This window comes from Neopsephotus bourkii, unplaced genomic scaffold (assembly GCF_033783945.1).
Source record: "Neopsephotus bourkii isolate Nb327-2 ecotype Australia unplaced genomic scaffold, CSIRO-AGI_Nbou_v1 NB_1615, whole genome shotgun sequence".
Classification (NCBI taxonomy): Eukaryota; Metazoa; Chordata; class Aves; order Psittaciformes; family Psittacidae; genus Neopsephotus; species Neopsephotus bourkii.
Genome location: NW_026902090.1, coordinates 7,316,763 through 7,332,933, shown reverse-complemented (window position 1 = coordinate 7,332,933; position 16,171 = coordinate 7,316,763). Strand labels below are relative to the sequence as shown.

At 40.1% G+C, this 16,171-nt stretch overlaps 1 protein-coding gene across 6 annotated transcripts in view; it reads left to right on the top strand.

The window, feature by feature from the left end:
* The window catches only part of ABLIM1 (actin binding LIM protein 1), a 195,187-nt gene that overhangs the window by 100,271 nt on the left and 78,745 nt on the right, over positions 1-16,171 (top strand). For all 6 annotated transcript variants that reach the window (XM_061372767.1, XM_061372763.1, XM_061372762.1 and 3 more), the window contains exons 3-4: positions 4,545-4,728; positions 7,025-7,134. In XM_061372767.1, coding sequence (XP_061228751.1) covers positions 4,545-4,728; positions 7,025-7,134 — 294 coding nt within the window. The remainder of the gene's footprint in view (positions 1-4,544; positions 4,729-7,024; positions 7,135-16,171) is intronic.

Here is a 16,171-nt window from a genome sequence, read left to right as displayed (position 1 = left end):
TACTTTACTCAGGGCCTGGTTTTTCAACTCTTGCTGACAATAACCCTATAGAAATCCTACATAATGCTCAGTAGGATCAAATCCTACTGCCATTCACTGTGACAAAATCCGATCTCTTCATTTTCATCATCTCCGTTAAAGCTTGGAAGTGACTCTGCTTAAGAATGATCCTGGGCCCTTGGAGACCACAGGTAATTGGATTGCTCTTGAGCAGCTATGTTTTATTGTAATAGCCCACACTCGTCTACACAGACCCTACACGGAGCCTGTAGCTTTGAGAGCAGACAGCAGTGCTGATGGGTATCTCCAATCCTTTTGTGCTCAGGCTGCAAAATAGTAGCTCCTGATAGTAACTGAAGAGAGGACAAAGCTGGCAGGTTGGTGAATTCTGTACAGTAGGAGGCAGAAGTGTATTCCAGCTTATTCCATTCACAGGAGAGGCAGGATCATGTGTTTGGAATATGGAATTCTTTGATATGCAGACACTGTGAAAAATCTGAGCTCCTTCAGGAGGTTTTGAAGATGAGGATTTTCTTTTTTTATTTAAAGAAAAATGCTGAGTGTTTTATCACTATGCTAATGGTACCTCGGGGAATATAAATGCTCCCCAGCATCTCCTCCTTCAGAAGGCAGGTACTGGTCACATACAATGGGCTTTCTTCCATTGTACTGAACAGGAAAGGTCTTGGGGAATTGGTCTTCTGTAGGCTATTTGCACGTGGTGGATGCTTACAGAGTACCCCTTTTGTTTTGTCTTCTCAGACATGATTTGTGCATTGCTATTGGCTCTGCAATGTAATTCTTTCAAAGCTCTTTCCCATCAGTATAGAAAAAAAACCCAAAAGAACGTAATTTGGTGCTTTGCATTCACTGTCATTATTTAGGTATTGGTTTTTCTTTGATGACATGAGATTTGTATCACAACAAATACTGTCACACTATTAGGATTTATTGTATGTATGTAGCCATCATAGCTGGTTTCAGTGCCTCTGCTGTTTGTGGCATGAACAATGTTGGGCAGATGGTCTTTCTTTTTAATGAAAACAGTCACAATTCATCTGTCTTTGGTATTTCTACAGTGGTCATAAATTTGTGCTAAGGCAGTATATTTAAGCTTGAGGGGACTTACTGTCAGAACCATGACTTCTGCACAGTTGCAAAAAGGAGGGAAAGAAACAAGCTGTTTAAAAGAAGCTTTTTCATTGCCTTCCTTTCTTGCACACCGCATTGTACACCAAGTGTGGATACAGAGTTCCTCCTTTCTGATTTGGCCTCTGACTCAAAGTAAAAGCAGCCGACAGGAACAGTGTTTTTCCAACCATGGGTGTTAACAGTCTGGATAACCCTTGTTTTGTCCATGTAGCTCAAAGCTGTGATTAGTGATAGGAATACATGGTATAAATTGACTGCAAAAATCTCTTGTAATGTGGGTCTGCCAGGGCTCATCTTTAGTCCTTGCAGATTGGTGTGTGCTTCCTGCTGTGAGTAAGGCAAAGATGATGAACCTGCTGGTGGTTCACATCAGCAGCAGTTCTGACTGTGCCTGAAATCATGACTTCCCAGTATGAGGGAATTTAACTTGTTCTGGGTTATTGACAGGAAACAAAAAAAAGAGAAATTGAATGGAAAGGAAACTTCATGAAGGAAAGGGCAATGGAGGGAGCTTCTTGTTAATAACAGTAATTACTGGTTTTAAAAGACTTGCCAAATAACTTTATTCCCCATTTTCACTGCTAGGCTTGAATCCTTGTGGCCATGCAAAAGGGATAGAGCTTAATAATTGTGAATGCATGAGTGCTTTCATTCAAAGTTTGTAGGGTTTTTCTGCAAGCAATGATCTGCCCAAACCTCTGTGATATGTTGAAGCTGGATTTCCAAAAGCTAGTATGGAGATTGCATTGAAAGTTACCTTTGGTCATCCTACCTTATTAGCCCCATTGCTAGGCAGGGAAAGAGGGTCCTAATGACTAAGTGAGATTTCAAAAGGTGACTCATTAGTAGAACTGGGGACCATGGTAAAAAGAGGGCTCCTATGTGCCTCTTCTGAGGGAGATCCAGCAGCCTGCTGAGCTTCAGCTTGAAGCTGAAATGTATATAGACCTGGACATTAAAGCTGCCAGCTAAATTACAACTGTTATTTAAATAATCACATAGACATATGAATACTCCATGGCTCTTTATGAAATTTAGCAGCTTCTGAAGCATTTAGTACTGACCACTCAGTGACAATACTCCAGTTCATACCCTGTAACCACAGGATCTAACAGTTCAAATACCGATGTAGCTCTTAGCCATTCTCAGTGACTCCATGTAATCAGTAGAATTCTCAATTAGTCTATAATTTAATTGTAAGGAATCCACCCAATTTAACTTAGAAAAACAAACCTATTGTAAATAGGCTTAGGCTTCACCTCTGTACCTCCAGAGGTGGAAGATGACTGGGTGGTCCCCAGCTCAGGAAGAGTATAAGGTGATGTGGTATAGAGGTTACAGTAGTTTCTGCCTAACAGCAACATGATATTGTACATGATGTGTTTGAAAATAATACTTTAAACAAAGTGAAGAACAGTAGAAAAAACAGAGGAATGAAAGACGTTTTTTTCTGGAGGTGTACCTGAAAACCAGCTTGGAGCATTTTGCAGCAGTATAATAGAACCTTAACAAATAGTTCTCTGTAGTTAAGTCACTACTGATTGAGGTCTGGCTGTTTAATGCCACTATGAAATATAATTTGTTTGCATGCGGGATATTAACACTGTTCTATGCAGAAATGTGAAACCAGGAAAATGTTAGTACCGATATTGCTTTGATTCTAAGGTGCAATTTAGTGCATTCTGGTTATTGTTCTATTAATTACTATTGCAGTAACAGCCCTTAGACCTCTGGGGTTTGGCAACAGGCGAACAGAGAATTTGCAATCCCTGCCCCAAACACTATGCAATTTTAATTTTCTAGGCAGGCATTTAATAAGATAGTAGCCTGTTTTAACAGGGGAGAGAATGGATGTTGTGTACAGTGTCTTCCTTGGAATTTATGGCAGAGATTAACTGAACCCAGTTCCACTGATAGTCTTTCTGTATTTCATCTTTTAGTACTTCAAGGACCGTGTACCTGCAGGACCTTCAATGCTGCTTATTTATTTTGCCTTAATAATCAGAATTTCCAATAATTGATATTTCTGATATTTGATCTGAATGTACTTCAGTGTTATGAAGAGGGATGAGATGCTATTACTTGGACAGTTAGAGTTAAGCTAGCATCCTAGGCTGCTGTGAAGAGAAGTTTCTTGTACTGAATTGCACAGATACAGCAATGTACAGATGAGAGCAGTAGGAGTGGCTGAAACCAAAATGCCTTGGAGCAGACATATATATATATTTGTTTAATAATTAATCTAGCAGCTCTTATTTATGCTTTTTTGCTGAGATGAATAAAGGGTTTTTAAAGCTCATGTGAAGCAGGTAGTATTTTTGGAGCAACTGTGGGACATTACTGGGTCACTCAAGTCCTTTACTCAATCTAAGCTAAGGCTGAAGTGTGACATTCAGTCTCCATCTCCCATGGCACTTTTTCTTCATAGGCATTGGCTGTTGTAGGATGGATTGCTCTTTGTCTCCTGCTTGGACCAGAAACACCAATGTAGCACAATGAATATTGTCCTAAAGTAAACCAGGCACCTGCTTCTGGTGTGTTTGGCTTTGCATGAATAAATATTTAACAGTGGAAAAAGTGCCAAGCCACAGAAATCCTTGACTGGTCCTTCACCCTTTTACTGATACAATTCGTTTTCCTTATGAAGCTGTACATGGCCACAGATCTATATCCAAATATTTGAGTTGTTTAACTAATACATTAAGTACAGGGAGTACAGTATATAAAAGACTAACACAAGACAATTGAAGATTGGCACTCAAAGGTAATAGTAGTTCTTAGGATATTAGTTTAGTCAGAATATGGGTGGGGAATACTCTTCCTTTATTCAGTGTCCAATATGATGTTGTGTAGCTTGGGTGCATATATCACGAAGTGTATATAGTGGACATGTGGGCTAGGTTTTTAATGCCTAATTGTCTCTTCACAGCAGCTTTCTCCCAGTATTTATGTCTAAATTAATACTGCAAAGTCACCCTGAACATTTCAAAGATCATACATTTTAAAGCAAAACATAAAGTATTGATGTAGCAGTGGTCACGTACCTCAGTGTTATCTGAGGGCTGGAGGACTTCATCCAAACCATAAATATTTCTAAAATATTTACTGTTTCAAAAAGAATCAGCACCTCTACAGCTTCTTAAAGAACATGGTTGCAGGAAAAATGTATGCTAGTAAAAACTGTTCTATTTATAGAATCTTATCCTCTGCTCATCTCCAGTCCTAGAGCAAGATTGCACTGGTACAAATAACTGATGATAACATGATTAACTGAATGATAGAAGGAAGCAAGACCACCAGGGTCATCTCATTTGTCAGCAACACAGACTAGTGCTGACATCCTTCCTAGATATATTTCTCTAATCTCTCTTTGTGGTTGTTTTCTCTTCCAGTGTGTGGCTGTGACTTGGCACAAGGAGGCTTTTTCATTAAGAACGGGGAGTATCTTTGCACCTTGGATTACCAGCGCATGTATGGTACCCGCTGCAATGGCTGTGGGGAGTTTGTGGAGGGTGAAGTAGTGACAGCTCTGGGAAAAACATACCACCCAAGCTGCTTTGCCTGCACTGTTTGCAAGTAAGTCACCCCTTTCAACTAACTTGGTGTGAACCCCGTATAAGGAAAACAGGCAGAAAGGTGTCACCACGAGACTCAAGTGTCACGACATAGTTCTTTTGGGGAGATGCTTGGTTGGAAAAGCTCTGCTGCAAGTCTGACTTCGAGGGTTTTCAAAATGCCACTCATTTATCTGGGGGAAACATGCAGTTCCCTGTTCTCAGAAATTTAATTCTTTGACATGTGAGAGTAACTATCAGGCTAACATGTTAATAGAGGTGATGGACATGGGTTGAGTTGAGTTTGGGTGATGAGCCCAGCTTGATGGGTGAAGTAAAGCCAATTTTGGGATGTAGCCATAGAGAACTCATTTGGGTTATAAGAACAGTTAAAGAATTGAAAATGTACTGTAGACTCATTTTGACATCATGTAAGAATGCATGGCTCTGGGACAAGTCCAGTCCCCCTCTTCTCCCCAAATACTATTTCTTGTCCCCAGGAAGAGAACCAGTCTTCATTTCTACACGGATTAAAGATAAGTTTGCTGAGGCTGTGTGAATAGGACAAAAGGGGCAGTTTAACTTGCATTTCTGTTTAAACGCTCACTAAGATATTCAGCTTTTAGGAGACTGCTGGGCAAATCTTCCACATGCTGTCATAGCCTGATCATTTGAGCAGTTTTATACATGAAAAATCTCAGCTGAGCTTTACAGCCTAAACTCAACCCAAAGCCTCTGTGCATAGTGTTCTGTTAGCTGGCGCTAGGCACTGAGATTGTGCTACAGTTTAGGCTGGTTTAGTTTGTGTAATGCCTGAAGGACACATAAGAAGCAAAAGATAGAGATGTAGGTAGATTTCACAGAGAGGGAAGACCCAAAAGACAGGGCCTGTTCCCTTCTAGTCTTGGAGGGCAACTGGATGGTGATGTTCTCCAGAAGTCTGAACCTGGCAGCAGTTGAATCGTCTGAAACTTAATGCAGGAGGATCACATGAACAAGAAAGTCAAGAGTCTGCATTCTGGGGCAGTAAATTCTTGGAGATCCCATCATATGATGTGTCTGAGTCTTAGTGCAGCAGACTTGCCAGCTGCTGCCCTAGCCTTCCATACCTATCTCTGATGAGCAGTTTAAGTACTTCATCATATAGCCTGGTATATTTTCCAAGACCTTTACTCTTGAAAGTATCTTGATCGTTTTTCCATTTGGTTTTAAACAGTGTGTGAATTTACTGCATGTTGATAATCAAATGATGTGTACATTTCAGTTTTATTTCCCAAGGACAGTGTGAAAGTAGATGATGCTGTACGAAACATTGCATCCATTTTCTGTACATTGACTTGCATCAATCTGTCTATGCCAAATGAACAAAAGATGAGTCATTGGAATAAATTCATGACATGCAGTATTGCTGCTGGGTTATTTATGGCCCACTGAGGGATGGCAATGAAAAGGAAACTAAAACAATGGCTTAAACATTTTGTTTTGTGGAAGCAAGCAGATGCTTATTTTAAGCACAGTTTTGGAGTGAGGTGACGTTAGGAGAGCCTGTATTAAGCAGCTACAGGTTTGGAGTTACTGAACCTTTTAATTTCAGTGAAAGCCTCGTACAAAATGTTGTTCATTCTCTATTTTATACACCAAGTAAAAGTTAACAGCAATGTCAGCTTCTGCCTAACACATATTTTGTTGCATTCAGCAAATAATCTCAAGCTTCCACAGCACATTCAGCCTTTGCCTTTCTCCTAACACTATCTGCACAGGTAGCAATTACAGTGGTAGTTCTGTAATGTAGATACCTATTTTAAATCTCTAGGAGAATGAATGTGGATAGCATTCCATTTCTTTTGCAAACGGCTGCATCCGCAGTAACATATGTTTCGTTGCTGAACACAGATGAAATTAGTGCATTTATGAGTGACTAGCTCCACATTCCTTCACTAGCCTCAAGGCCAATTGCGGTTCTTCCTTTGAGATCTCTTCTGTACAATTTGCTATCCACAACATCACGCTGAGACCATAATAAGTGTATCTGTTGTGACTAAGTGGATTTCACTGTCACCTACTCTATAGATAAAGTGTGCTTGATAGCTTTTTAAACCAAAATACATGGTGAGTCTAACCCCTGCTCTGCTTGCATCCTCGGATTGGATTTCTTCCAGTGCCTGGCTTTGCCAAGGCCACTTTGCAAAACTATTTGGCCCGAGGTTCTGTAGAATACTGATTGCAGTGGGGGAAGGCAGCAAACTCAAGACACAGGAAGAGAGGAAAATTTCTGGCATAACCTTTGCTAAAATACATTGTTCTCTTTAACTCTCCAGGCGTCCATTTCCACCAGGCGATCGGGTTACCTTTAATGGAAGGGACTGTCTTTGTCAGATGTGTGCTCAGCCAATGTCCTCCAGTCCAAAAGAACTGTCTGCCTCAAGCAGTAAGTATGCTTCTCTCTGATGCCTCTCACCAGGCTCCTCAGCATTTGGTTGAAGCTAACTTAAGGCAATCTTTTGGGTGTTCTAATTTTTTCTTCACCTCTAGAAATGTGAAACAACTTTGGAAACCATCCTTTCTTTCTTTTTCTTTCTTTCCTTTTTGTGTCCTTTGATAAAAGTGTCAGGTACTTCAGGTGAGAAGAGACACTTAGACATTGCAATATGAACAAATGGGTTTTTGTCAGTGACCAGATTTTTAAAAAGGGACTATTTGTGTCTTATAGGCACTGGAAAAGTACCTGATTGATGAAATCTGAGGTTTCAGAGTTGAGAGATTCCATTTTTTCATATATAATTGTGCAGGTTTAAGTATTCAGAAGAAGACAAAGTCAGAGGAAATTAATTTTCTTCTACTACTTAATGCCTGAATTCAATTAAATTATCCTTTAAAAGGAGTATCAAGATTATGCTTCCAGTAGACTGATAGCACAATGATACTCTGAGCAGAATCTCAAGAAACCTTTATAGAAAAGAAAGCAATTTAAGGGGGAAAGAGAAAGAATGAAGAAGGTTTGGGAGGGAAATTATCTTGATTTGCTCTTGAGTTTTAATGCTTTTAAAGGATAATGTGTGAATTATTGATATTAATCTCTGCTTGTAGTTATTTTGGTGGATTTCTGATTCTTTCTCTGGTTGATGGGTTGTACTGAGCACTTTAATCTGTAATGACTCACCTAGTGAGTTTTGTAATTGAAAATGGCTATAGATCTCCTTGTGATATGAGGTAGTTTTCCACTCATGCTGGTTTCCCTCAGGGAGACACTGTGTATTGGCACTTGGCTTTGGGCTCCCAGGGTTACAAAGTGCAATGTAAAGGCAAAGCTGGATAATATTTATGCTCAGTGGATGAGTCCAGGGAATCTCAGGTTGTCTGATTTGCCTGAAAGCATGTAATCGGACACTTAGCAAAATGGAAAATGAGATGGCTTTTTTGTTACCCTGTTTTTCTGCCTGTTAAGTGAAACTTTTCCACTGTAGCTGTAGATTTGGAGCTGAAAATGCACAGGCCTAATCAGCTAAGGAAAAATTTAGGAATCTGAAAAAAAACCCTTACAAGACTTACATACCAACGTAGAAATGTCTGAGGTACTTCAGGCACTCAGGGAATCCTTCCAAGGTGAAAGGAATGATGTGGAAATTGCATTGGAATTCCTGGTATTTAGGAGGCATAATTGGCTATGAACTTCAAGGCACACGGACCTTGGACAGTACTGATGTTCTTTTTCTAGGCATGTCGTAGCAGTGTTCCCAAATGACTGGTATTCAGGGACAGAAGTATCTGGATAACACTACATCTGGTTTTCACTTGTCCAGCAGCGTGGCCACTTCCAGGATACAGGACCCCAGGTGCCAAAATGCCCCCAGGCAAATGATAGGCTCAAATTGTCTGATAGTTAGCAAGTGAAAGAGCTGCAGTCACTTCCTGAGAACCAGTACTTATCTGCTTGAATTGTAGTCTCTGCTTGAATTGCTTCTGGGGTACCACACTGAAGCCATAGGTAGCAAGGATTATAAAACAATATTCCCCACTGCTTGTGCTGAGATTTACTGTTTTCTTCGTTTTTTAATCAAAATTGGGTCCTGCTGGGCAAACTGCCTTACTGGTATACACAGCAAGAGAGCTGCTCTTAACAGTTCAGAGTGCACTGCTTCAATATCCACAAGTACCTGCTACAGTTATTTTTATGGACAAAGACTTGTAGAAAAATATAGTATAGAGTTTCTGGTCACTTTAGAGCAAAACTCTCCAAAATAAAGAAATAAAAGTGAGAACAGTGTGTGTTTATAAGCTCCATTAAAAGGATGCTAATGAAGTGTCCTCTTGTCTTCAAAGTTATGCCAGTTCCTGCTTTAGCTTTGGGCAGTAGTTGACTTAGACACGGAGAAGCCTTTCTTGCTGGCACTGAAGAGTAAATCTTAGTGTAAGCTGCTGAACCTTGCTTCCACATCTCTCCTGCTGCTGAATCACACACATCTATTTTTTTTACTAATGTTTTGCTCTTTTTTGAAAGTATTTTTTTTTGTTAATACACATCGTTTTAGAACAGAACCTCATCCATGCAATGCGTCTATTTTATATCCTATATTGCTGTCACTTTCCCCTGCTTGCTTCCAAGTAGATTACTGGAGGAAGCTTTCCTTATAACACAGGAAGTGAGGGAAATTCAGTAGACTGAAAGTCTGTCAGGTTTGATTGGCTTATGTAATGTAAAAGGAAGCCTTCCATCCACTAGGATGTCTGCATTAATGTTGACATGCTGTTTTCTGACGTCTGTTACTTCACATAAATAAAAGGCTTATTGACATCCAAGCTTTTCTTGGGTGGTTTCAAGGGAAATCAAATGCCTCTAAATACAGGGGTTAACATCTGGAATAACATGAGCTGTTACACTCTTGTGTCGTGCACACCAGTGAGGATCAGAAGGAAGAATACTGAATAATTACCTTTACTTTCTCATTTAATCAGAATCACAGAACAGTTAGGTTTGGAAAGGACCTAAAGATCATCCAGTTCCAACCCCCCTGCCACGGGCAGGGACACCTCACACTAAACCATGCCACCCAAGGCCTCGTCTAACCTGGCCTTGAACACTGCCAGGGATGGAGCATCCACAGCTTACCTGGGCAACCCATTCCAGTTCCTCACCACCCTTACAGTAAATAATAGCAGCTGGGCCCATGGTACTTATTTATCTTTGCACTGATAATCTGTTTCTTCCACTGCACATGTATTGCCTGGAATAGTAATAGCTATTTTCTTGAGGAGCCATTTCAGTGATTCTTTAAGTTTCTAAGACAATCTTCAATATACAGATGCTGTAAAGTAACCATAATTCATGATTTAGTCAACCCTGTTCCTTAGGCTCTGCTTGATGTACACAGTGCACAAACTTTGAGATTTTCTTTCATTCAGCAGGAAATCTAACACCAAATACCTTTAAATACCTTTGCAAACAAATTAAATGAGTGGTGTTTGGTTTTGTTACTGTCTTATTTTGTATGGCAGGTTGCTGAATGAGATGATCTGTAAAGCAAAGTGCCTGGGACAGATGTAGAGCAGCACAGAAGCAGGGGACAACTAGACAACACTGACTATAAGTGTGATGTTGATGGCTTGGCTATTCCAGTTTTTTCAGGATTCTGCCAAGGAAGATTTGTGTGATTTTAACTTGTATGAGGAGAAATTCAAGAACCTAAAGTCTAAGTCCTTATTCTTCATCCATGTTAGGGTTCGGTGCCTTTGAAAGAGTAGTGTGAGCATTATGTCTTTCCAGCTCACAGCATCTCAGCCTATTTTATTTCACTGGCTGAGTTAGAGTGACTGAGGATACACACTCTCTGGATTTCTATTAGCATTAGTGTGAGAAGCAGAGGCAAGTAGATTGGCCACATTAACAGGCTTATCCTCTTTGATTCTTCTCCCTTAGAGGATTCTATCAGTGAATTCTTACCAAGGCACCTGACGAGTGAACTGATGCAGGCATTTGAATATAAAAATCCCTAGTTTTAGTTTAGCTTCATTTATAAAAAGTGCCACACTGGCTTGCATTTTTTCTTGAATGCACAAGAGAAATGAAAAGTACAGCTGGGAGCAGAGCAGCTGTCGAGAGATCATAGAGTCACAGAATAGTTTGGGTTGGAAGGGACCTTAAAGCTCATCCAGTTCAAACGCCCTGCCATGGGCAGGGGCACCTTCCACTAGAGCAGGCTGCTCCAAGCCCCATCCAACCTGGCCTTGAGCACTGCCAGGGATGGGGCAGGGATCCCCCACACTCTGAGTATGAGGCGATGTGCTGATGGAATTCCAACCAGCAGCCTTCTGGCTCCAGGGTCATCTTTGAAGTGCAGAAGAGACTACATGTCTTTGAACATAGTTTAATACATTTCTCTCTTCCTCAAACAGAGATTTTTCCCTTAGGCATTCCATTTCACTATTTCCACGGTAAAGCATTTCAATGAGAAGAGTATTATATTATTTCTTTACCTGAGGTTGAGCCCTTTGTCTGTTGGTTCCTTGTCTGTGAGGTTTTAGTTATTTCTGGTTGCCTTTTTGCTGACAGGTTGGATCACTTTAGTGATGTGCATGAACTAATTATGAAATTGTGTTTCAAATGAAAAGTGGGATTTCTAGATAGGAAAAAAGCTCCTTATCCCAAAGAAACTGAAGTGTTGCAATCACCTAGCAAGAGCTTTCACTTAGAAAAATCATCTTCATTTGAAACTATGGCAGAGGCATAGCAGTTTCCTTTTCTTTAGTGCAATAGAGGCTTGTGTCCTACATATGCCAAGATACGCAGTGATGATCCTGTTTGGAAAGAATCACAGGCAAGATATTCCAACTCCCTTTTCTTTGTAGCGGTCTCTCCTGTGTGTTATGAGCATCACAGTAGAGCCAAGAGGTGGATCGGGGTTTTTCAGTGTTTCATGTGCATAAATAATCTGTGGTGCAGCTGCTCCCTGACCAGACGGCATCCACGTGGAGGTTTCACAATCCTGTTTTGTATGCTTGCCCTTGTCTGGTTTGCACATTATGTTCTGGTTCAAAGAATGTAAGTTCTCTAGGACAAATGCTTTCATGCCTATCAGTACAGAGCCGACCAGGGCTGGATCCTGGCTCGCAATTGGGGATCTCAGCTCTATTGTGATATAAATAATAAGCTTAATGCTTAATGAACTTGTGGGAGAAAGATATCGTTGTTAATTATTCAATAGCCTTATCTCTTAAATTAGATGCAGTCAGTAAAGCTCCCAGTAAAGATTCGAAACTTCCAGCAGGGTCTCTGGTAATGCTGAGGTAGAGCAGAACCAACATACTTAACCTGTTGGAAAAGGTGGGAAGCTAGAAATGGGAATCATCTTTTGCCTCACCACCCAGAAAGTGGGAGGAACGTGAGGTTGTTCTTGAAACAATAAAGCACCAGAATAGAGAAGCACCAGATTTGCTTTGCAGTCCTCCTTTGAAGGTTCTCTAATTCTTAATGCAGTTTTGCAGTCAGGACATAACCGGCCTTTTATTAGATAAAGATATAGGTGATTGTTGCCAGTATTCAGAAAGAAGGTCTGAGCTGATTTAAAGGCATCACACATTCAACATTAGGAATGAGCTGAGTGGGTAAAATGAAGACAGAATTCCTTTTAATCATAGTTCTTGTGAAAAGTCTGCAGCTTTGTAGCTGTTCAGCCACATTTGACTCAGCTTACATTGTTCTGTTCTTTATCCGTTTTTCCCGAGCTGTCTGAAAACTCCTTCAAGTCCATAGGGAGGACTCAAAACATGAAGGGAGAGAGTTGGCTGGCTGCTTGTAAGCAAGTGATCTGCAGTGATTTTTGGCTTTAAAGGGTATTAAGCAACATCCAACATGTGATTTAAGCTCATTCTGAGGAAATATCCTATAATTATATTAGTGAGTTACATTTCACTGCGTGTGAAAGCTATATGGTATATTCTGTATGGGTATTGTGCAAATACTTGGCAAAGATGTGGCTAGGCTTTCTGTGTAAGACACTGAGCCCAGTTTTGCCTTAAATGATACATGCTCCCAGTATCTATATACGTCAGTGAATGCCCTGGGGAACTTTGGCACAATTTGGGGTTTGAACATGCATTTTTTAAATGTAATTTTGAAAATCCTGTGTATAATTTCAAACCTGAAGGGTTTAATATTTCTTGTGTGCTGCAACACAAAGCTTTTCCCATTTCATCATTCTTGGTTTGTCTGCTAAATACACAGAAACACTTGGTAGCACTCAAGCCTGGTTTTTACTGTAGAATAAAGATGTACCACAGACATCACTGTGGATTGATTTCAAACACTGTCATTTAAATCACTGATTTTTAATCATGTGTTACCTAAGACCCCAGGAAACTTTGATTAGAATAACTAATTTTAGCCTTGTTTTACATTTAGGTTTTTAATTATAAAAGGCTAATTGATAGCCATAAGGCTATTCCACCTCTGTACACATTTACTTAAAATAACATAGCTCTGCCATACATTCATCATATTCTTTAACATCCATGCTTTTCCCTAATGGCTATTTTTGCTCATGATTTATGTCAACCTCTGTTTGAATGGAAATTGACAATTAGAATGTATAAAATAGCATTGTTAGGTGTGTTTTAATTTCAGAAACTGCCTGAAATCTACTGGACACATGAAGAAAGTAAACGCATTATAATGTATTTTTAAGTGCTGATTTGTCAAGGGTCTGTAGCTTATAAAACCATTTACTTTGGATCACCACATCCTGGAAGATGCATGCACAACATGATGCAAAATCCAGCGATACGATGCACATCCAAGCACTGTTCCTTTCTGGCAAAAGCTGTTAGATTATGCCTAAGAATATGCAGCTCTTCCTTTGATAAATCCTTCCACATCCACTGGCCCATTTTTCTGATTCCTCTAAGGAGATTTATTCTTTTGAAGAATGTTTGCCATTTTTTGAGGCATTTTCGTCCTTTGAATTGCTTTCTTGGATTAATTTTAGTCCTTGCTTATGTTTCATAACAATGGCTAAATTGCTTGAGTAGTCTCCATTTACATAAGCTATTTCATATTTTACAAGGCCTGGTATTTTCACTGCAGCTCTATAAATTGCCTTAGATCCTACTCTGGAGGTTTAGCTTTTAGGTGATGGAGACAGAGCAGCGAATGTACTGAGAATATAGTTGTGGCAGGGCAGAAAGTCTCAGGTCTGTGGGTTTTCTATCCGAAAATGTTCTTTCACAAGAATTACTGTTTTCCAGAAAGGTGTTTTGTTTGCCTTTTTCTTTTGCATGCTCTTTGTTACATGTAAATTGAGCAGAAACAATTGTGGATAGACTATGCAAGTACATTCTCTAAGCTTAACCCCAGCTTGAACTTGGAAATCAAAACATGTCCGGCTCCTTAGCTTTTACTGGAGGAGTACTATATCAACAGGAATTCCAAAGAAGGTTCTGGGGGAAGTACAAAGAATTGCTCAGTAAATGGGTGTTGCATGAGGAGGTATCACTGGCTTTGAAAATAACTATAGGAGGAGATCCCCAGAGATAAGAGAATCTGGGAACTGTCATGTTCAGAAAGGCTGCCCAGTCAGGGATCAGAGGTCACTTAAAAAGACTGTGAAGAGTGAATTAGTCATTACCTAGACCTCAGTTTGCCATGGGTTATCAGGGCATAAAAACCTTCCTAAAAGTTGCTGTATGTTTCAGTCTATTACTGGAGGTTGCACCCAACTGTTGGAATCGCTTGTTTTCTGTGAGCAGCAATTGTAAATTACCCGAAATAGTTTGCAGTTGAAGAGACACAATGTGCTATCCATGATAGCTGGGTATTAAACAGTGAGGCTGGTTTGCTAACTGAGAGATTCACTTGGGATACGATGGGTTTGTGAATTTGATTTCAGCTGGAACTATCCTAGTACTGAAGTGAGGTAAAAGAAATAACAGGGTAAAGAGTAGCCTCAGATTAGATGGCTGTGATTTATCCTTCAGCTTTTGTCCCAGTTTTACAGCTGTGACTCTGGGGTTGCTAAGCTGGAAAAGAAAAGTACTTCTTTACAGGACAGTTAAAAACTCGTCGATAGATTGTAGCATGTCTGCTCTTTCTTCCTTCCGTCTTGTTCACCCTTTCAGTTGGGCTGAAGGAGGGACTGAGGTTGATATTACAAAAGCTAACTTGGTGGCATGTTACTTGGAGGGTCATTTTGCAGGAATAAGGTGTAAAGGTCAATTAGTTTGGCCTCGTTTGGAAAGGAGATGGGGGAAGAAGGGAAATAGAGTTTCCTTTTCCTGTGCAGAAGACTAACAGTGCTTACATCAATACAGAGGGGGAAAATAAAAACTCCTTTGATAAAATAGTGTCATATTAACAAAGTGGAGTGGGGAAGAGCCTCCATCTCCCACAGCACTTGAAATTGTATCGGATGATGAAAGAGCTATTTACAGTAATACATCCAAGGTGTATACTGGTCTCTTTCTTAAAAAGGCAAGTCAACATGAGGCACTCACAGATGGTTAACTGGGATCTGTATTTCAAGCAAGGAATGCCAGTTCGGGCCATTGTGATTTCTTTCCATATTTAATAAACTAAAATGAAATTCCTTATATATTTGTTTTTAAATATCACTTTCCCCCAACTTGCCATTTATAATACACTGTCAAAGCTATACTCTGCTTCCCATGGGAAATTTATTTCCCTTCATTGTATGCGCCCGGCCTCTTATTGTTACACTTGAGGCACACAGGGCTGCCCACATGGCTCTGTTTTGCCTCTGGGGAAAGGGCAGTAGTGTATTTTGTTCTGAGAAAGGTTTCCCATCCTTGCACTGGCAAAGAGGAAGGGTCTGGCAGCTGATTTCTTGAGTTACATACTCAGATCTATAATCCTAGATGTAAAATGCCAAATACTGTATGTCCTCTGACTTCCAGAACTCATCACTGCCCTGGTGGTCAAACGGTTATGCTTTAAACATTGAAAGCATTTATCATAGAGTCAACAGACAAACTGAGTTTGTATTCTTAGCTTTAGAAATGTCTGGATGATCTGGAAAAGCTGTGTGATACCATCAAAACTTTTAATGTTAAAACAAGGCTTCGAAAGTCATGGCCTGATCGGTGGTTAAAGGGTGACTGAGGAAAAGTCCTGGTCTTCCTGACTCTATGAGAAATTGTAATTGTGCAACCTTCAAATTGCCACAGAAGAATTATTGGGATGCAAGCTGTTTTTTGAGGTAGCTAAGAGTTAGTTATAGTTAGATTTCTTGACCTTGATTCCAGTGATATTTGCCCCTTTCTCAATTCCCAAATCATTGTACATCTTCCAGCTGCATTTGACTATGTAGTTCTGTGTAAGGCCAGTGAAAACTTACAGAATCATAGAATAGTTAGGGTTGGAAAGGACCTGAAGATCATCCAGTTCCAACCCCCTGCCATGGGTAGGGACACCTCACACTAAACCGTATCACCCAAGGCTCTGTCCAACCTGGCCTTGA